This window comes from Megalobrama amblycephala, linkage group LG12 (assembly GCF_018812025.1).
Source record: "Megalobrama amblycephala isolate DHTTF-2021 linkage group LG12, ASM1881202v1, whole genome shotgun sequence".
Lineage (NCBI taxonomy): Eukaryota > Metazoa > Chordata > Actinopteri > Cypriniformes > Xenocyprididae > Megalobrama > Megalobrama amblycephala.
This window is the reverse complement of record NC_063055.1, coordinates 18417355-18440365: the sequence shown is the minus strand read 5'-3', so window position 1 is coordinate 18440365 and position 23011 is coordinate 18417355. Positions and strand designations below refer to the sequence as shown.

The 23011-nt window shown below is 36.7% G+C and overlaps 2 protein-coding genes across 35 annotated transcripts in view; both read right to left on the bottom strand.

Moving 5' to 3' along the window:
• The window catches only part of adgrd1 (adhesion G protein-coupled receptor D1), a 64650-nt gene extending 46875 nt beyond the window's left edge, over nt 1-17775 (bottom strand). The window contains exons 1-10 of one of the 2 annotated variants that reach the window (XM_048209661.1): nt 17357-17775; nt 17229-17274; nt 15853-15968; nt 14928-15023; nt 11102-11224; nt 9704-9880; nt 8330-8587; nt 4751-4824; nt 2373-2534; nt 175-234 (exon numbers count right to left, since the gene is read on the bottom strand). In XM_048209661.1, coding sequence (XP_048065618.1) covers nt 175-234; nt 2373-2534; nt 4751-4824; nt 8330-8587; nt 9704-9880; nt 11102-11210 — 840 coding nt within the window. In that variant the 5' untranslated portion in view covers nt 11211-11224; nt 14928-15023; nt 15853-15968; nt 17229-17274; nt 17357-17775. The remainder of the gene's footprint in view (nt 1-174; nt 235-2372; nt 2535-4750; nt 4825-8329; nt 8588-9703; nt 9881-11101; nt 11225-14927; nt 15024-15852; nt 15969-17228; nt 17275-17356) is intronic. The other variant, XM_048209660.1, reaches the window with a different exon arrangement.
• A 1335-nt stretch (nt 17776-19110) lies between these two features.
• The window catches only part of rimbp2b (RIMS binding protein 2b), a 187755-nt gene continuing 183854 nt past the window's right edge, over nt 19111-23011 (bottom strand). For 22 of the 33 annotated variants that reach the window (XM_048209372.1, XM_048209362.1, XM_048209370.1 and 19 more), the window contains one exon: nt 19111-21190. In XM_048209372.1, the coding sequence (XP_048065329.1) occupies nt 21002-21190 (189 nt within the window). In that variant the 3' untranslated portion in view covers nt 19111-21001. Of the gene's footprint in view, nt 21787-23011 lie in introns of all 33 variants that reach the window. The other 11 variants (XR_007187404.1, XM_048209373.1, XM_048209376.1 and 8 more) reach the window with 3 other exon arrangements.

Here is a 23011-nt window from a genome sequence, read left to right as displayed (position 1 = left end):
AAAGACAAAGTGCAAAAAACGATACAGCTCACTGAGGTTACACAAATAAAACCAGCAGTACTCAACAAAATGAAATCAAAATGAAAAAAGTGTGCCAATTTGTTTGAACTACTCATGAATGGACAGATAGAATCTCTCTATCTATCCAATTATTAATCTATCCATTAAACGTACCTCATCGTTTTCTCTCCAGTCGCTGGCAGTAATGACCTCATCCACACTCTTCAGTAGAGACTACAACACACAGAGCAGAATGAGAGTTTCAAATGTGTAAAAGCAACAGAGAAGATAATTCTGTTGTGTTTTTTAATCAAATTAGCGTAACATTGTTTTAAAAGGTGGGTGGGACAGGAGTGTGTGTGTGTGTGTGTGGGGGGGGGTGCTAATACAAGGCTATATCAGAAATGGACAATAACAAATGCATAAAAAATAACATTTTAATGTCCAGAAATCAATTTCAATAGTACATTAAATTTAATTTATTGACAGAACTCATGTTTGATGTGATAGCTTCATCCTTACACTATGTCGATCCCCTTCTAATTCTTGTGTGTTCTAATGGTCTGGAGGGCGAATTTTTGCTAAGCGTGCAAGAGGATTGGGGTTCTAATCTGCCCTTGCATATTTTTTTTTTTCTCAATAAAACCAAATATATTCATCAGTGATTGTATATTAAGAGTAGGGACCCATTTGTTTGCTTTTTGTTTTGTGATTTCACCAAAATGAATAGAGAGCCTCCGGAATAGCGGAAAAGCGGTAGATTAAAGCAATTGTCTGTGTAAAGACTGTGCCTGAGTACCAAGAGAACACTGTTTCCTTCCGTCACTGATAACAGCGGCAACGAACACCCAGCATGACTTGAAAAACAACACATTTCAGCACTAGATTGCCTCTTATTTAACACAAACTAAAGAAATTAAAGGATTAGTTCACTTTAAAATGAAAATTACCCCAAGCTTTACTCACCCTCAAGCCATTATAGTTATATAACAAAATCGGAATAGATATTAATAAATATCCTGACGCGTCCAAGCTTTATAATGGCAGTGAATGGGACCAACGAGTATGAAGCTCAAGAAAGTGCATCGGCTGCATCCATCCATCATAAAAGTACTCCACACGGCTTCGGGGGGTTAATAAAGGCCTTCTGAAGAGAAGTGATATGTATTTAACAACTTATAAAGTAAAATATAATTCCGCCAGACTGCCTTCTGTATTCAACTTACGAAGAAAGTGTAATCCCTCTTGCAGTACAAAATGCTTACGCTACATCCTACGTCTTCCTTATTCAATTTACGACATCAATTACGCTTTTTCCGTAAGTTGAATACAGAAGGTGGTCTGGCGGAAGCTAGATATTTTACTTTATAACTTGTTAAATAAGGATATTTTTCTTACACACACGCATCGCTTCGCTTCAGAAGGTCTTAACCCCCCAGAGCCGTGTGGAGTACGTTTTTGATGGATGAATGCATGTGAACTTCATACAAATTAGATTTGAAGAAGTTCCAAAGAGCATCTTGTGCTTCAGTGAACAAGACCATCTGACCTTCTGTACAAATAATTACACAATTAATGTCACAAATTGACTAATTTGATTAGTGTCCTAAAAATAGTGCAGAACCTGAAATATTTCTTATTTATTTTACCTCAATGTTTCTTTGTTTTTAGAGTGCGTTCACACTTGTAGTTCGTTTCGTTTGGTTCATTTGGTCCGGACCAAAGAAGAAAAAAAAAACATTTAGTCCTGGTCCGGTTAGCGTTCACATTGGCAATTTTATCACCGAACCAAAAGATACCGAACCTTAAGGCATAGGGATACATTCACAACGTGATTGGTCGGATTTTATGACGTATTGCCTATTTTGAGACGGAACTTACCGAACATCCAAAACAGTGCTGTTTGCTGAGGTAAATGCGCTCGTTGTGTATGTGTAGCCTGCATGTGATGGTATTTTGGCCAGCTGGGAACTCGTGAAGAGCTTATAAAATGTGTAAAGTAGTCAAAACACCGGCGGGAATCCATCCGTCACACACACAAATTATCTGCTGCGTGGAGACGCACGTCTGATGCCTGTGATGGGCAAACTCGCGACTATGATGAGAAAAACCGACATGCGTGAGGATTCTGTCCTTTTTAGGGTCTCGTCTTCCTGTTTTTGGTTCGGTTACATGTCTTTGGTCCGTGTTGCGTTCATATATCATTCGAACCGCACCAGAGTTCGTTTGGAAGCGGACCGAGACCCATCTTTTCAGCGGTCTCGGTCCGCTTGTTTGGTGCGCACCAGGGTTCGGATGGCAGCGTTCACATAGGTTCGTTTTAATCGAACCAAACATGACAAGTGTGAACGCACCCTTAAAAACATCTTTACCTGTGTAAGGTTGTTGGCTGTTTCCTGAGGTATAGTCTTGTTTGGAAGGTTAAACGATAAAGACTGAAGGAAGTCCAGCACTTGTAACTGCATGGGTTCCTGAAGTCTCTGAACTTCCTCTGTCAGGTTTGTGGAGGCAGGTCGGGGCATCTCTGTGGTTCTCTGTAACACACAGATACAAGGCGGATGTGTCAACAGCACTCCATAAAATCACCCACAATCACATGTAATGGCCCTGTGTGGCTTGGACTTGAGATTCAAAATAAAACGGCATTCTTGTGGCTTGGTTTCCCATAATTGAATATAATAATGTCAGCAACAAGCACCGGAATAGCTGGCACTTGCCATTAAAATTACTTTATTAAATCATTTTCTCATTTGTGAATGTCAATGTTAACAGCAAAATTAAATGCCACTTTTACTGGAATTTTCCAATGAAGTCTGAATAAATAACCTCCAGACTAGTTGTTTAAAGTCTTATTTTTTTCTACATGTGGCCATTATGGAAAATCTTGGATCTCCTTTCTGCCCCATTTTTCTACTTCTCTTGATCTCCTCAATAACAGCCAGTGTTGTCCTTTGCATTAGTGTTCAATCTCCGATTTCTTTCCATTTCCTCAGAGTCTGGGGGGAAACAATAGTTCCAAAAGAGCTGAATTTGTTTGTGTTTACAGCTTCGGCCTCCACCTCATTTCATGCTGGGCTCTTGTACGCCTGCCAAGGGTGTGTGCGTCTGTGTGCATACGGACGATCCCAGAGCGACGTCTGCGTCGACTTCATAACACCTAATCATCCAAGGGTGTGTGAGGTGTTGTCTGGGAGGCCGTGTTGTGTGCGTGTGATTGTCTGTGTACGTTCACTCTTTCATTTAATTACTGTGTGGGGAAGAAGTCCGAGCAGACAGATTGAGGGCCTGTAAAAAGAGGCATGTCAAACACTGCTGAGAGCCTTTAGAGGATATGTCAGTGTCTTGAATGCCCAACTTAATTTACTATCATCTAAATGAAGTCAACAGTCTAAGTGTACTTGCAAACGGTGACTGCTGTTCTCCATGTGCTCACATTTACACGGTAGACCTTAAAGGTGCGTAATTATTGCAATAAGTTAAATACTTTCTCATAGCTTAATATGCAGTAAGGGGCCGTAGATACAGAACTGTGCTACTTTTCCATTGTTTTTCTATGTAAAAATACACTAGACGAATGTCTCTGACCACTGCGCTTGCATCTCACGTCTTTTGCTCTGTCTCGTGCATCACACACAGTTCTAAAAACATTTTTAGGAAACACAACTCTAAACCTTTCCTTATTTTTTTTAAAACCACTGCTTTATATCTTAAGTTTTTAAATGCAAAAACACATTCTGTGTGAATGGTCCCTAAGTAAAGTAGGTTGATTCCCCATGAAAACTATTTGTTTGAGCAGCTCATCGAGCAACATCAGCTCAACTAATGGCGTGAGTTTGGGGGTGACTATCTCTGTTTGGCTGACCAATGGCAGACAGGATGATGGTTCGGGACAGGGTTATTATCGTTAACTAAATCTAAAACCATAAAAAACTTTTTTACTACTTTAAATAAAATAAACATTAACTTAAAATTAAATAAAATATGAAAAAAACTCCAAAGTGACATTTCTCATTTTTGTTTAGTAAAAATTTAAGTACTAAAATGAATAAAACTTAATAAAAATTATAGACATATTTAAAAAATAATAATAAAAATGACAAAAAAACATACAACAAAATTACCTACACATTAACTAAAATTAAAATGAAGACAGAAAATATAAAATAAAATCTAATTCAAAATATTAACAAAATCTATAACAGTATATCAACAAAACCTGTTTGATTATTATTGCAATTAGCTGACAGTAGTAGCGCATAAATAAATAACTGGTCATGATTTTTTTAAAAATGTTTTATTTAAACTCTTGAATCTTAAACTCCAAAAACAGACTTCACTGCAGTTAATCTACCCAGGCTGGGATGGTTTTGATTAAGGCTGATGAGTGAGAAATCCCATTATGTATTTGTGGTCTTTTCAGTGAACTCAATTAATCAGACTACCAAAGACAAACATATTTCAAAATGAGATGCTGGCGAATTCACCACAAGAATGTATTTTTTACTTTTCGCTGAGAGAGAAGCGAGATAGGTTAATGCCTACCCTCATTACAGATGTGTTTGCATTTATGTACATTAGTCTACTGCCCGCTGAAATCTCTTAGATAACCCTGGAATGTAGAGTAATATGTGATGAAGTTGTATTTCTGCTGTTATCTTTCTACTTTCCTCTGGTTTGGGAGACTCCAGTCTAGACTCATAGAAACAGATTCAGAAAGTGCAATGGCTGACCTCAGATCAGAAGAATTTACCTGAAACTGAGAATCTGTCACAGCAGTGACACTAATGGATGCTTCGGTTGGGAAGGTGGACATCGCATTCTGACCTGTAGTAGAAGAAAAATAAAAGAAAAGTGATAAGACGAATAAATAAATTAAATGTTTTTATAATGTAAATTAATTGTAAAATTTGTGAAATTTATTCAAATTTATTTGCTAAAATATAACATTTTAATTTATTTCAATTTCTTATAATTTCTTCTCTTCTGTGTCAGTCTCCTATGCTGTTCACGTTGTAAACACAGTGCAGGCTGGCTCCTGCATTAGCATCACAAGCATGCATCGTGGTGCTTACGTGAACAGAAAATGTTCAATAAAGTTTTTATTTTTATTTTTATTTTTTTATTTTTATGGGGGCTATGTGCACAAAAAGTATTCTTGTCGCTTCATAAAATTAAGGTTGAACCACTGTAGTCACATGGACTATTTTAACAATGTCTTTACTACCTTTCTGGGCCTTGAAAGTGGTAATTGCAATGGTAAATCTCACATATTTCATCAAAAATATCTTAATTTGTGTTCCGAAGATGAAGGAAGGATTTACGGGTGTGGAACGACATGAGGGTGAGTAATTAATGACAAAAATTTCAACTAACCCTTAAACAATAAATATATATGGATAATTATATAGGATAGAATAATTAAATAGAATATTTTAAACAAAAAAGGCAGAATATGATCATTAAAAAGTCAAAAAATCAAAACATAGAAGCCATGATCTAAAGAGCTCTAAACAACTTCACTTCATCTCATGGAACAAATACTTCACACCTGCTGGAAAGGCACATGTGAAACCTTTCCCAGAATGCACATGTCAGTTGCAGTGAGGCCAGTTTATAGGGCCCCTGGCAAAGCAGCTCTCTAATGACTCTGTACTATGCCCCTCATTAGAGCCTATTACAGATGGACGTGTGCAAAACAACAGTAGGTTTTCTCTTCTTCAACAACATGTTTTTTTTATCATTAACAAAAGGTCTTTATCTCTAACAGTAGCTAACAATCAGCATGCTGAGTGGATATATGCCAAAAGTCGACCTAAATAATCACTATCATCCCTGTTTAAATGAGCTATGGATCCATACTTGTCAAAAAAACAGTATAGAATAAGTTTTATGGATTGAAATTTGCGACCATAAAAAGTGAAATAATTTACTTGAAAATATAAAAGATGAAAATGTATTTTTATTATTGGGGTATTGAATTAAACATGATTTTACATTTATGCATTTGGCAGACGCTTTTATTTGAACTTCGAAGTGACTTACATTAAAAGGATTAAAAGGGTTAGTTCACCCAAAAATGAAAATTGTCATTAATTACCCACCCTCATGTCGTTCCACACCCGTAAGACCTTCATTCATCTTCAGAACACAAATTAGGATGTTTTTGATAAAATCTGATGGCTCAGTGAGGCCTGCATTGCCAGCAAGATCATTTCCTGTTTAAATGCCCAGAAAGGTACTAAAAACTACTTTAAAACAGTTAAAACAGTTAAAACTTTAAAACAAATTTAAAACAGTTAATGTGACTACAGCGGTTCAACCTTAATGTTATGAAATGATAAGAATACTTTTTGTGCGCCAAAAAAAACAGCGACTTTATTCAACAATATCTAGTGATGGGCAATTTCAAAACACTGCTTTATGAAGCTTTGAAGCTTTATGAATCATTTGTTTCAAAGCCTTGTTTACTGAAATCACGTGACACTGGTGCTCTGAACCACCGTTACGAAACAAAAGATTCGTAAAGCTTCGAAGCTTCATGAAGCAGTGTTTTGAAATCACCCATCACTAGATATTGTTGAATAAAGTCATTATTTTATTTTGTTTTTTGGTGCACAAAAAGTATTCTCGTCACTTTATAATATTAAGTCTGAACCACTGTACTCACATGAACTGTTTTAAATATGTTTTTAGTACCTTTCTGGGCGTTTGAAAAAGGAAATGATCTTAATGATCTTAATTTGTGTTCCGAAGATGAACGAAGGTCTTACGGGTGTGGAACGACATGAGGGTGAGTTATTAATGACAGAATCTTCATTTTTGGGTGAACTAACTCTTTAAGGTATATGTTGTGTTCATAAGTAGAATTGTGTTGGGACTACTATTTTGAAACAGGAAGTCTGAACTGTTGAACTCTGACGTAATGTGCCTAAGAACCGAAGTGAAAAGAATAAACATGATGATTTGCCAATTTTACTTCTTCAGTAAATGCATCTGGTTTTAAAGGATGTTTCAATATACACTGGAAAAGAAGACAAAAATACTGATTAAGGAAATCCGTCCCAGTCCAGGCCAGACATTCCAGATGACTGGTCCAGTACTGTACCTAATATAATTTCCTTTTATTGTATTAGTTATGGAAGAAAATGAAATCTTCTTTGTAAGGTAATTGAAAGATTTGAGTTGTCTTGTCTAAAAGGTCAAGGTTTGTCTGATTAGCATGGCCTTGTTAGCCCTTGCTAGTAAATGCTGTAACTACGCCATCTGCATTTAGATGAATGGGAATGCTAACTGATAGCTTTCTCCAGGTGTTAAAGACCTCATTGGTCTGGTCTCTGTTACTGATGAAGATGGAAACCATTTGCAGCCTTATTGGAGCTTAAATTTGTCTTTGCCACACTGAAGACATCCTGCCTGCAAGAAACTTCAACCAGCTGCCCGAACGAGGTTCCAAACACTTGCAGTTTAAAAGAAAACAAAACCCCTGATATAAAATTCGTCCCGCCGCCACATACATATAAGGTAAAGATATGCGCAGTTCTAACCAAAGCCAACAAAACTGTCTTTGAGGACATGCTCAGGAACAAACATAAATGGTATTTCAACAGTGCTTCAATGTGGTTCGTTTGAGGAATGGTGGAATGTGGACCGGTTTCTCTGAAGGAAATTGTCTTCAAATGCTTCTTCCTCTCTATAATAAACCTGCACGCAGGGTAATAACTCCAGAGATATGGCAGAAAAGCAAATCATCAGCATCACAGATGTTTCTGTTTCCAAACAGTCAAACAAAATGTTCTGAAATCCAACATTCTTGATCTCCACCATTGTGGACGTACACTAACATACACTTTTTCTCTGTATTAATATGGGTGATTGTAAAGTGTTGTTGAGATTTGGAAAGGTGTTATACATTTCAAAAGCCATTACTCCGAGTCCAGTCTTCAGTGTCAAATGATCCTTCAGAAATCATTCTAATATGCTGATTTGGTGCTCAAGAAAAAAAATTCTTATCACTACCAATGATTTTTTCTTTTTAGCATGGCTTAATTGTTCCATTAAAGTGGCTTAATTGCTATTTTAATATTCTAAATATATATGTAAAAGCATGGAGAGCTACCATCTGCTAAGAGGCAAGTTGGGACAAGCTGGAGACACCAAAGACCTAGTGCAGCTAATTTTGGAAACCCTGACAACAATGGCAATGGCTGACAACTGCAGAGAAGCACATGGTTGGGACAAGTGAAGGCTGCCACAGACAAAATAAACTAATAGATAAATGAAATGATGAAGACAGCAGATATGAGTCACAATGAGCAACATAATTACTTACTAGTTGCTGCTTTGTAGTACATCCAGACATCCTGAGGGGACAGGGCCCTCTCCCAAATCACAAACTCATCGAAGGCACCTGTGGCATAGTGGCCGTAACTCCCAGTGTTTCCTGTGCCAATGACCAGATCGGCATAGGGATCACCATAGTTATGGGAAACACTTCCTGTGGGGTCTCCTTTGCTGAATGTTCCATTAATGTAGACCTTTAACCCCTCCGTTTGGGTCCATGTGAAGAGCACGTGTGTCCAGTAGGGCCCTACATAAAGCACAGAAACGACAGGAGAGAGAGAAAAAGTGAGCAAATGAAATTTCAAACAAAAAATAAATAAAACAATTGACTGTTTGGAAATAGAGATAATAGTAATATTATTTCCAGATCTACTCATGCTGTCCAGGTCCATAAAACACAAGTTTAAAATGAACAGAAACAGAGAGGTGGAGACAGCATGTGGAATGGATTTCATCAGCTTATAATGAAGCCAATAAGACATGGTATACAGAAACTCTGATTTGAACTGTCAATGGCTCATTTCATCTGTCCAGGGATAAAATGTCATATGGAGATCTCATCACATCATCCCAATTAAAATGTTCTCTCTCTCTTTTTTGAGAGATTGGGTCATGCTTTAGTAATACATGTTTTAGTCTTACAGACATAATCTGGGGTAACCTGTTCATGTTCTGACTGTATCCTAGAGGCCTTGGTGTACATTTCTATTCGTTGGGTTAATATTCTTATTTGCAAATTTATCATAGTTAGTAACATTCACTGGACAAATATAAATGCTCCTGTAACACCTTTTTCTGAAAATAATTGGGTGCATACAATCACTAAATTTAGCAGCCACCTCAATCCAAACAAGATCAGATATTCTGAAGGTTAGAGAAGCAGAAACATGGATACTGAAGATGCATTGTGGAAGTCACACAAAACCCCAAATGACTGAAAAATCTTAGAAGAAAGAGAGTTGATTATTTTCTCAGGCAGCTGAATGGTTTGATATTAGCTACTTTTTTACTCGCACTTTCATTTTTTATTTTTTTTTTCACAGTAAGATACAAATTTAAATCACTCTGTCAAGTCCAACAGAGAAAGTTTATTCTGAAGCCCATTGACTCAAGTACTTTGGACATCTGGATGTAATCGATATAATTATGCACAAAGCTACATATTCAAAATATTTATGGTCAGACTGCAAGTGTAATTCCAAACCAGAATGTATTTCAAAATGTCCATGTGTGCAAAATTTTAAGATCATGGGAAATTTTTTTTGGCTTTAGAGATAAGGCAAAATAATTTGGTTCCCCAAACATTTAAACACTTTTCATATCCTAAACTAAAATTTCCCCTACACACCCAAATAATAACTACCTGGGAGATTGATTTGTGCTTTCCATGTCTTGGAGTCTCCTCTCGTGTAGAACTCCACGTATTCACCATGAGGGTTGGAGTAGACAGAGAAACCGCTTGAGACGACTTTACCTCCGGATGCAATCGCAAAACGAGACTCTACCTCATTGTTTTTCCAGAAGAAGGAGAACGTTATCCCTGTCCAAGAGTAATAGTTAAAGGATTAGTTCAATCCAGAATTAAAATTTCCTGATAATTTACTCACCCCTATGTCATTCAAGATGTTTATGTCTTTCTTTCTTCAGTCGAAAAGAAATTAAGGTTTTTGAGGAAAACATTCTAGGATTTTTCTCCAAATAGTAGACTTCAACTGGGTACAACAGGTTGAAGGTCCAAATTGCAGCTTCAAAGAGCTCTACACAATCCCAGACGAGGAATATGGGTCTTATCTAGCAAAACGATCAGTCATTTTCTAAAAAAAATTTAAATTATATACTTTTTAACCACAAATGCTCGTCTTGCACCAGCTCTGTGATGTGCTCTGCTCTGTGTTTTTTTAGAAAATGACCGATTGTTTCGCTAGATAAGACCCTTATCCCTCGGCTGGGATCGTGTAGAGCCCTTTGAAGATGCACTGAAACAGCAATTTGGACCTTCAACCTGTTGGTAACTGTTAAAGTCCACTATATGGAGAAAAATCATGGAATGTTTTCGTCAAAAACTATATATTTTTTTTTTAACTGAAGAAAGAAAGACAAAAACATCTTGGATGACATGGGGGTGAGTAAATTATCAGTAAGTTTTAATTCTGAAGTGAAATAATCCTTTAAGTAAAGCTTTAGTGTTGAACACAAGGTATTTTAACACAATTAACTAAGAAACTTAGAGGAAAATAATACTTTACAAATACAGAGTATACAGGATTTAACAGTAGGTTAGGATTTGACATTCAAAATTCAAAATATGTTTAAAATAAACATTTTAAATAATATTTATAATATTATATTTTATTTCATAATCCTCTGGCTCTCATCAACCACCAAGCTCTTTTTCCGATACGTACTGATCTAACTTAACAAAACAAAAGCTTCTTTATTAGATCCAGGCTGCTTCATTACAAACAACATCGCAAGTCTTACTTTGGGCAAGCCCTGGAAAATAAATATAAATGCAACCTATTCTTTTTGTGAGCAAAAGAATGTGCAGTGATGTGAACAGATGAATAACAGATGATATCAGCTTGATGTAAGTTGATATATTTGCTCTTGAGAAATATAAACTTAATTTTGACCCATTAGCCTTTATTACGTCATGTATAAACCTGAGCAACACATTACTCAACTGTCATACATCTATGACCATATAAAGATGCACTTCTATAACAAAAGAAAAGAGTGCATGAGGATGATAGAAACTCACCAGCAGGTCCGCACAGAGTAGGATCACTTATGCAGGAGTCCTTATAGTTGCCAAAGTGAAGGAAAGTGGCCCCATTATCACCGTTCAGATAGATGCCCTTATTCACCATTCCTTCTACAATGTCTACACGATGAAAGACCAACCAACAAGATTATAACACTTGCAATATAACATTTCTAAGTTTATAATCACCTCATGCAAAATCTTTTGGGTGAATAATCATTGATAGCCTAACTGAAAGACAAAGTCTTTATGGGGAAGAGACTTTATGGGGTAATCCTAACCTTTTACCCATATAGTACAAATATGAGCAGTTTGCGCCATCCTCTAAAACAACAAGAACAGATCTCCTGAATTATGAGTAACTAGGGAATTAAAAAGCCCCCATCTGAACAATTGAACTGCAGATGATTCATGACAGTCTGAATTTTATCAATGGCAAGTTGTTCCTTTGCGAGGGCAGTGACTTTGGCCAATAAATCTTCCGGTATTATAACTAAAAAACCAGGATGTGTGGATCACAGTGGGAGCCGTAGCACCATCGCACCTCATGAATGGATGGGTTGAGAGAAGAGATGATGATGGAAAAGAGTGCTCAGTGAAGACACAGTGAATGGCAGAAGACAGAGAGGAGACAGACTGAAGTGTGGAGCAAGTGAACAACAGTTGTACTGTGGGGGCAGAGAGATAAAGAGGTACAGACTACAGAGGACTAAACATCCATCTATGCAGTGAGATCCAGGGTATCGGCATGCCTTTGTGAACTAGATTTTAATTTTGAAATTTAAAAATAAAAAAAGGGGGATCTGTATTACAAAATCACACACACAATCTGTGCTAATATTAATGCTGCCTTTATATGCTATCTGAATTATCATAAATACAAACTGCATTCCAAGTTTCACTTGAAAACCCCATTAAATCACAATTTTGACTGGAAACTTAAAGGGATAGTTAACGCAAAAATGAGAATTATCCCATGATTTACTACTCTCAAGCCATCCTAGCTGTATATGTCTATCTTCTTTCAGACAAACACAATCAGAGATACACTATATTGCCAAAAGTTTTGGGACGCCTGCCTTTACGTGCATATGAACTTTAATGACATCCCATTCTTAATCCGTAGAATTTAATATGGAGTTGGCCCACCCTTTGCAGCTATAACAGCTTCAACTCTTCTGGGAAGGCTGTCCACAAGGTTTAGGAGTGTGTTTATGGAAATTTTTGACCATTCTTCTAAAAGCACATTTGTGAGGTCAGGCACTGATGTTGGATGAGAAGGCCTGGCTCACAGTCTCCACTCTAATTCATCCCAAAGGTGTTCTATTGGGTTGAGGTCAGGACTCTGTGCAGGCCAGTCAAGTTCCTCCACACCAAACTCGCTCATCCATGTTTTTATGGACCTTGCTTTGTGCACTGGTGCTCAGTCATGTTGGAACAGGAAGGGGCCATCCTCAAACTGTTCCCACAAAGTTGGGAGCATGAAATTGTCCAAAATGTCTTGGTATGCTGAAGCATTAAGAGTTCCTTTCACTGGAACTAAGGGGCCAAGCTCAACCCCTGAAAAACAACCCCACACCATAATCCCCCCTCAACCAAACTTTACACTTGGCATAGTACAGTCAGGCAAGTACCGTTCCCTGACAACCACCAAACCCAGAATCGTCCATCGGATTGCCAGGCAGTGAAGCGTGATTGGTCACTCCAGAGAACAGGTCTCCACTGCTCTAGAGTCCAGTGGCGACGTGCTTTACACCACTGCATCTGACGCTTTGCATTGCACTTGGTGATGTAAGGCTTGGATGCAGCTGCTTGGCCATGGAAACCCCTTTCCATGAAGCTCTCTACGCACTGTTCTTGAGCTAATCTGAAGGCCACACAAAGTTTGGAGGTCTGTGGCTATTGACTCTGCAGAAAGTTGGCGACTTCTGTGCACTGTACGCCTCAGCATGCGCTGACCCCGCTCTGTGATTTTACGTGGTCTACCACTTTGTGGCTGAGTTGCTGTTGTTCCCAATTGCTTCCACTTTGTTATGTTACCACTAACAGTTGACCGTGGAATATTTAGTAGTGAGGAAATTTCACGAATGGACTTATTGCATAGGTGGCAACCTATCATGGTACCACACTTGAATTCACTGAGCTCCTGAGAAAGACCCATTCTTTCACAAATGTTTGTAGAAGCAGTCTGCAAGTGATTGGAACACCTGAATTCAATTATTTGGAGGGGCGTCCTAATTCCTCTGGCAATATAGTGTATATTTAAAAATATCCTGGCTCTTCCAAGCTTTATAATGGTAGTGGGGGCCTGTTTTGAAGCCCCCCTCCTAAAAAATGCATCCATCCATTATAAATATAATCCACACGGATCCAGGGGTTTTTGTAAGAAAAATATCCATATTTAAAATTTTAATAATAATATTAAAGTATAATTTAAGTATAATAACTAGCTTCCGGCAGATGGTCGTACGCATCGCTTTGTGGCGAAAGAGTAACCCCTGACCCGACACATGACGCAACGATGAACGTGGAAGCTCAGAGGATAGAGCCAAACTCAACACCGGAAATTTTAAAGAGAAATGTCTGAGGATGTTAATATAAGAGAAGAGGAGCTTCAGTTTTTTGCCCAGCCATATTTGTTTAAACCGTTAGAGGCGTATATTTTCCTACATCCTGCGTCATACATCGCGTGAAGGGTTACTCATTTGGTGCAAGTCAACTTGCGTAGTATGTGTACAGTTGTCTGGTTGAAGCTAGTTATTTCAGTTTATAAAGTTTTAAATATGTATATTTTTCTTACAAAACCCATCGCTTCACTTCAGAAGGCCGTATGGATTTTTTGGGCTTCAAAACACCCCCAGTTCACTATCATTATAAAACTTGGAAGAGCCAGGATATTTTTAATATATCTCTGATTGTGTTCGTCTGAAAGAAGAAAGTCATATACACCTAGGATCATTTGAGGGTGAGTGAATAATGGGATAATTTTCATTTTTAGGTGAACTATCCCTTTAATTTTAATCTTTCTTTCTTTCTTTCTTTTGTTTTAAGAAATTAATACTTTTATTCATCAAGGACGCATTAAATTGATCAAAAGTGACAGTAAAGAGATTTAACAAATACTAGATGTTACAAATTCTGTTCTTTTGAACTTAAATATAATCTTGAACATAAAATATTAAGAAGAACAATTATTTTCAACATTGATAATAATAATAATAAATATTTCTTAAGCACCAAATCAGCATGGCTGAATCAGTAATGGCTGTTGAAAATTCAGCTTTGTTGAATTATAATTATAATGTTTTTAATAAATGCAGCCCATAAAAAAATCTTACTGACACCATGAAAACAGATTAGCTACAATGCTGCACGGTGACACATCACAGGACTGTTCACTAAATAACAGCACTCCTGCAACGCTGCTCGACCATTCAGATTCAAATCCCTGTATAATTGTTTTTTTGGCTGGGGCTTTTGTTTTAAATGAACTGACATAACAAATCACAATGCAAACAGTAGATTTCCAAAATGGGGCAAGGTTTTCAAATGCAGTTGCACAAACACACTAGATCCAATAAAATCACTCGTAAAGCTTACGAAAGGTTTGATTTCGGTGAAGATTGCCAGATTAAACAGCACTAAACAATTCATGCTTCAATCACTCTAATGTAAATGGTCATATATCAGAGTTTTTTTTTTTATTTTCTCCTAATGATGTCCTGCTGATATATAAGATCTACATGAATGTATAGGCCCTAATACTGTTCTTAGAGACCCAGCTGTGTACTAAGCAGTGAATGAACATGTGTGAGAGCCTCACCTACAGTGGCAGAAATGTTAGTGTAGGCAGAGTCATTGGTATACACAGAAGAAGAATTATGGGTAGTCAGGACAGTGTGGTTGTGGATTCTGACAGCTGTGATGGAGAGAATGTGGAAATAAAGAAAGTGAGACAGAAAAAAAAAACATAAAACAGGTGATTCAGCAACAGACACATGTACAAATGAGTATAGAGACATGAGATGGAAAAAAGGACATTGTGAGACACTCAGGCAGACATGGTGGACAAGATGACCAGTGTAACATTCAATGCAGAAGTGAGATTTTAACATATCTTTCAAGTCCGCACATGGGACACATTGGCCGAACACAAGACTGAGGGGCCTAGAGAATTCCTCTCAGCTCTCCATTTGTTCTGAATTAACAGGCACAGAACAAATGCCATACTGTACTTACACTGGAAATATACTCCAGCTATGGAATGACGTGTGGATGTTTGTCTTACATGCACAAATTCCTTATTTTTAACAAATCTGTTTACCAAGCGCATTGGAGAGTTATTTGACTAGTGATGTATGTTGGTGAGTTTGGTCCACTAAAACTCCAAGTGGACTAGTAAATCACTGAGAAAAACTGTTTAAAACTCCAAGTGGACAAGTAAATCACTGAGAGAAACTGTGTAGTTTTGACACTCTTAAATGTCATAGTCGTTTGTCTTCATCACAAATGAGGTAATCATGTAAGTCCTCAACTTTTCGACTCAAATGAGCAAATCAGTTCATTTTAAGAACTGAAGACAGCTGCAAAGCCACAGAGATTTCTGCAACTAAGACGTGACCATAGAAGAATGTTAAACAGCTGTGGTGACAGAAAGAAAGAAAGAAAGAAAGAAAGAAAGAAAGAAAGAAAGAAAGAAAGAAAGAAAGAAAGAAAGAAAGAAAGGCAGTTGTGACATGTTCACATACTTATCTCAGTCCATTAACATGACCTGTTCTGTTCCCAATCTGGTCCGAAAGACCGTGGATCCCTTCCACTGCATCCAGGGGCCAGTAGTGTGAAGCCGTGGCCAGCACCTGCAGGCCTGAGTACAACATACACACATCTATGCATGTACATCAATGCAAATACTGTACACACAAATGAAAAAACATTATAGTAAGAGTTTGAAGTCTCAATCCAGTATCATCAATTAAATTTTTTGGATCTTGTTTATTCTTATTAAAGTTGACAGTTATGGAAATTACCTTGAGACATTTTTTGTTGGTTTATCACTGGTTCGGTCCAGTTTTGATTTTTTTTTTTTTTTGGTTAAACTTTATTTTACAGTGCCGTAGTTGCATTGTAACTACTCAAATAAGTACTGAGTAATATTAATTAACTACATGTACTTACTATAGAGTTACAGTTAGGGTTTGGTTTAGGGCTAGTTACTTGTAATTATGCATAATTTACTGTTATTACTATAGTATGTACATGTAGTAACGTGTAACTATGGCACTAAAATAAAGTGTTACCTTTTTTTTTTTTTTAATTTAGGGTCCAATTTGGAAAATTCTGTAGTATTTTCATATTAGGTCAAATCTTGAATTTTCCATCAGCAATTTAGTGGTTTAATGAAACAAATGTATTAAAATTCCATTAAATTACAAGGTGATAAATGATGTTATATCTTCTTAATCATTTATAATAAATGCATATAGTTTTAGTTTTGTTTCTTTATTAATTTAGGTAAATACCATGTATTGCCTGTAAAAATGTCCTCATTTTGTGAGTTTCATAATATATGTCATAACATTTCACAGAGGCCAAAGATGATCTCAATGCTGAATCAATTTTCCTTCATCAATAAAACGTTTTTTTTTTTTTTTTTTTTTTTTACAAAACTAGATAAGTTGTAGAGCAGATTTCGAGCAGAAAGTGTTGTTGTGGATGGAGGAAGGAGTATGTTGGTCTCATTTGCAGACAGTTAAAGGATCTTTAACGTTAAACCGATTTTAAAAATGCGTCGGTTATCATCGCTGCGATTACAGTGACGTTATCAGTGTTTCAGAGGACGTTAAAAGAGATCATTTGTCAATAAAGCGTAAATATTTTTTTATTACATAAAAGTTTTTCAGTAAATAAAGGTTGCACTGGATTAAATGAACCTTTTAAATTCAACACAATTGAGAGAAGAAACACACACACAAAAAAACATTCATCCACAGCTCAATTTAAGATTAATTTCTTCTGTTTATTAGGCCAAATTTAACCAAAATAACGAATTTGAATCTAAATGTAGCCTACCAAAAGTTTTTGCGACACATTTCTACTAGTTATGAAGGGGGAAAAAATCTTTTACCTGGATGATTTGACGGTGATACAGTGTCACTACGAACCTGAAAGAACTTTAAAAAACAACTTATATTAAAACCCCATCAAACTATATTAAAAACAAATGTTTCTTCTGTCCATAAAAATACTTCTTACCTGAAATACGCTCAGGAGAGTCAGTAGGACTTTACAGTATATTAAGTCCATTGTTTAAAAGAGTTTTCAGCAACAAAAGAAAGTTACAAACTTCAAATCTATATTGCGCCGTTAATGGTAAACGAACATTGCGCTTATGTCAGAGTAAAGATATTTTTAGGGTATTCTGCTAAGAAAAAAAAAGTTATGAGTGCGTCAGAATATGACGTTCAAAATGACCAGCATGAATAACGATAACTTGTTATTGGTAACTAAATTCAGAGTTTGTAATCCATCGTTTTAGAGTCCGTCACCCCTGAAGTGTCGCACGCTGCGCTCGAGCTTTGATGAAGATGAAGAACAAGCGCTGAGCTCGCGCTCTCATCAGTGGGTTGAGCCCATTGGGCGGTAAATGCTACTACAGAACTGTTTCCTATGGGACACGGAGTTGTTTTCCTGCAGGGGGCGCATGCAGGCTCAGGAAAGCCGAAGCACAGCCCCATTGATTCCCATGTAAATCTCAGGACGTGTTTGTCTTAGTACATTATAGATACAGTATAAATCTGTTCATTTCAATAAACCCAATACATCTCTATAACCTTATATAGTCATCACAAGCAACAGTGATTGGTCCATCCAGTTCAGCGTTGAGAATAGTAACAGCTAACCGGTGATAACGTCTTCTTCATTATACTTCTCTCGATTAACAACTAAATAATGACACTGAGAAACGTTGAAAAATATTGAAATGCAAATACACAGAAAACAATAATCATTTTAGAGCAATTTACCCATTTTGACTGATAGTACCATTACACCTACTTTTTCTTTCCTTTTTACGTGGAAATAATCATTTTTTAGATTAAAAACACTATAAGGTGGGGCTGCAGAGCTAAAACCAAATATATGAACATGTATTTATTCTGCTAAAATATGGATGAAGGGACAGACTTTGCGCAGGTATGTATAAACATTTTGCTATTGTATCTTTGAGAGTGTATGAGAGAGGAAGAGAGAGGCCTTTGACTTTACAACTTTATAATGTAGTATGTGACGTTAAAATAATTTGTACACACCTTTAAAGGATGTAAATCGCTACAAAGGCAGGCAATTCTTGCCTTTGGGCGCCATCTATTGGAAGTAGACCTACACTGCCCTCCAAAAGTTTGGAAACACCCCTGACAGAGTGTGGTTTTGGACGACATCAGCATAAACCCTTTTCATTTTTTGGTGCAAATACATTACAGTAACTTGACATTATCATTGAAGACCAGCAATAATAATTTTCATTTTGATTACATAATAATGGCAATATATACATGTCAAAGTCAGACATGTCCCTTTGCCAGCTGTGATGCCAGGTTACTGGTTTAAACTAGGCCTAGGTTTGTAAAAGATTTTTGGGTCAGCACACCTTAATAGCTTCAACAATTAAGTTTAGAATACAATGAACCAATTAGAACCCAGTTTATGTCAGATAGCTGCTAATGTAGGATATTTTGATGAATCGAAAATGTAAGTTTTTTCTATGTATAAACTGTTTATGTAATAAAATATGTTTTCGTAGTTTGTTGTCCCTTATCAGTGCAAAATTATCACAAAGGATTCATGTTAATATTGCCCAAAACCCCACTTTCTAGGGCGTTTCCAAACTTTTGGAGGGCAGTGTATATGATTATATTGCATCACTATCAACCCTCACCAAAATGCATTCACTCACCTGTAAAAATGTAGAACAATGACTTGAGTTAATAAAATAAACACATACGACAGTATGTATAAAATATCAAATTTATTTTGATATAAAACTGCACATGCACACTCACACAATATTTGATAACCATCAATATAGGCTTATAATTCTTTTTCATAAAGCTAGCACACAATTGCAGACTTTAAAACATTATGGTTTGAAGACACCATGAGGATAGCTTGCACTGTCAGATTATAAAGTTTAATGTACAAAAAAGGCAGTCTGAAAAGCAAGTATAAACATTTAAAAAGAATGTACAAATGGACAAAAGTACAAAAAGAGCAGCAGTCACTCAAACATGTAGAAGCGATGTTCTGTAACATATCTTATGATAATGACTCGGCAAAAAAATATACAGTTATTCTGATGAATTAAAAAGCCTGGAATTTGGCTGTAAATTGTACAAGATATACAGAATGTTCCTCATACATTCCTGTTTTATTTATTTTATTTTTTTTATTTGGCAGTCTCGGTCAATCCTTGCAAACCTACTTTAGCATGTTTGTTCAGGGCAAAATGTCATGGTGAAATGACAAACAAAAAAGATGAATAATGTATGGAGAACAAATACAGTACAGACTGGATCAAACGGATCACATATTGGAAACTGTTGGAAACTGATTTTCCTTGGCCATACATTCACAATTGCTCATTTCCTTCATCCTTATCAAGTACAGAATATGATGTGCATCATTTTATTCATATAGTTTGAATGCTGGGAGAGGCATCAGTGAGCCAAAAACCAAAGTGATTTATGTAAAATTATGAATAAGTTGTGCTAAATAAGCATAAATTAAGGGCCTTGTTTGTGAAAACATACAGAACTTCTGTGTAAATCGTATATAAAAACATTCTTAAGTAAATTGTCGCATTCAGTCGCACAATTTACACGCGAATGGATTTATGAACCATTTAAACAGACATTTGTTCTTTCCAAAGTGTTTGAACAAGGTTAGAGTCCCTTCCTCCCTACTTTTGACACGCATTGCAAATAACATCACAACACTTGGTCACACAGATTTGAAATACACTGCTTTTTTTCATGAGAAGAAAAACATCTACATGACCGCACATGACACAGACAGACGAATCTCACCCAACTGACTGGACACAACACAAACCATTGTGCATTGAATAAGGCAAATATGACAAGGCTCCACTAGGAGTTTCATGACCTTTTAGTGCTAAAACAATCCAGTCAAAAGTGGCAGAACTTTTTTTTTTTTTTTTTTTTTTTTTCGCTCCCTTATTTGTATTTGTAAAGCATTGTTTAGTCACTGCAAATCCCACATTTCATATTTGTGCTAACTCCTAAAAATTTGTGCTAGGTTCTCTTTTTCATAGAAAAGAAGGTCTAGATGATCTTAAGTGTGCTAAAATAATTTTAAAATAATAATAATAATAATAATAATAATAATTGGATGTGTGTTATATTAAATTAATGTTCAATTTTATTTCATTTAAGGCATATTTATATTTTTATTTAATAACAATTATAATGTATAATTAATAATAATTAAAATAATAAAATAATTGAATATCCCTTAAAATTAATAAAATAAAATTTTATTCTAATTTATTAAACATAGGTCATATTTTATTTTCCCTTGTACTATATATTTAAGACAAGACATCATAGTAACTCACATTAGTGAGCATTTCTGTGCTTTTAACAATTAAACATGGGCAAACAGGGCTTTTTTAATTAGTTACAGTTTCAATAGAATAAAGCTGAAGTTGTGGTCATGAAAGCCCTAGTTTCCACCATTTCCCTTTCTCTTTTCCATGCCCAATCTATGCGATGACAGAACCAGAAGATGGGAGAAGTGTTATTTTCTTTCTCCCATTTTCTCTAATAATTCCAACTTTTTCCTTAACCCGGCTGCTGTGAGAAAGGGTTACTGTATGTGAAACTATTTGACAGCACCAAGCCTTTTCAATAGATTCTTTCCTTTGGAGAGCAGTCCTTTTTTCTTAGAGTCAGCTCGGGGGCGCCGGACGGGACTGCCGGGCCCCTGGGCTGCGGGGCCGGACCCCGGGATGTGTGGGCGCACTGTGGGGGTGGCACTTCTTCTGGGAGGGCCCGCTTTTTCCACGGGAACCTAACGGAAGACCCGCAAGGGACAGTTCAGGGCTGGATGTTTAAAAAGAAAAGAAAGTGTTTCTTTGCCTTTTAAAGCATCTCAACGTCATTACTGTAAAACAGACACTCCCATCTCCTCTCACAGTCCTTTCTGTCCCAGCAGGGCCACCATACAGTCAATTATGAATGAATACAGAAGAATAATACATCCAGACAATAGGGGGCAGCACTCTAAACCGCGATCTATGAATGATATTCTGTGGGAGTCGTTTTAGTGAAACTGAGTACGTGTCACTTTAAATTCTAGCTAAACTCTCGTTAAAACATTAATAAACCTGTTCAGACAAAAAAAAAATCATAAGACTTTTTTTTTCTTTACACAGTGACAATGAACTAATTAAGAACTCCTTAACAGCAAAAACACCTTTTACATGCCATACTTTGCCCTTAATATCAGTTGCATTACACATAATTCAAATGAGTATTTACGCTAACAGTGACAATCTATAATGGCAATGAAAAGAGAAGATAAGTATTTAATTTACCAGTCTTTTGAAGTAATCTATCACCTTTCAGCATGGTAACTTCACCAAGGGTGTTGGAGCCAAATCAAACCTGCTTTAAAAAAGCTTCATTTACAAAAGTGGCTGCAAGAACGCATAAACTTAAAATAAAAATCAATTCAATAAGAATGTAGCTAAAATCTACGCTTTAGATGGATAAGGGTTGGATACTTATGTTTGTTTGAGTTAATGGAAATAGTGCACCCCACACACACACACACACACACACACCTGTATGACCTGGCTGACCTTGCCAATGTTTCAGTATTCATTTTGAAATCAAAATTGAAATAGTGTGAATTCGTGCTCGGTGCGGTATGATAGGGTGCACGACTACAGGAGAGGAGAGGGTTTGTCCCAGGGCTTACACTAGGAATCTACTAAACTGCACACATTAGAAAAGAGAAGGGGTGGGGGTAAGGGGGTCAGGGGTCCAATTCTGACCGTGCAACAATGGCCTTATAGCTTCTTATGACTTACAGTAGGAGTCAATGAAAGACGAACATTATAATGGACAACACCCAGAGAAACAACTGAAGATACCAGCTGTGCCTGTCTAATGCATTGACAGCAGTGGACCAATCACAGCGCTCTTGTAGTACTGTGAAACTGATGCGTAAATTTATGAGATGGTAATTCCAGGTCATCAGAATTATAGGTGTGTTTTGAAGAGTGAGGAGTTATGTGCCTTGTGCTTGTGTCTGTGCATGTATCTGTATGAATGCAAATTTGTGCAATATGTCCTCCAACCAATACGCCCATATAGGTTGTTTGTCGCTTCCCTGAAATACAACGCATAGGAACGTTTACTAAAGTGGCGCCCCTATTGACAACAGGACACTTTGATTTTAATGCACTGTACCCTTTTATCTGCGTCATATTTCAGGTTTCACGTAGCTCAATTGTTTGAGCATTGCAAGATTGGGTTCGATCCCAGGGAAAGCATGTGCTCATAAAGTGTATATGCACTATAAATCACTAAGGGTAGGTTTAGGGGTGGGGTGGTTGTAGTCGTTAATAAAAATGAATTTTGCTAAATGGAAATAGGGCAAATGGTGGGTAAGGGACCGTGTAAAAAGTCCACATATTGCATTTAAATGAACACGCATTTTGATTGGTAACGAAGGTCATACGTCACGACAGACGTAACACGACACTGTCATTATTTTTACGCCGGCTAGAGGGCGCATGACTTTAAAATGTAAATATAGGTCGTAATAAGGTGCTTGAAAAAAACGACCTATAGGGTCGTTTTTTGGAGGAGGAGGACAATCTCA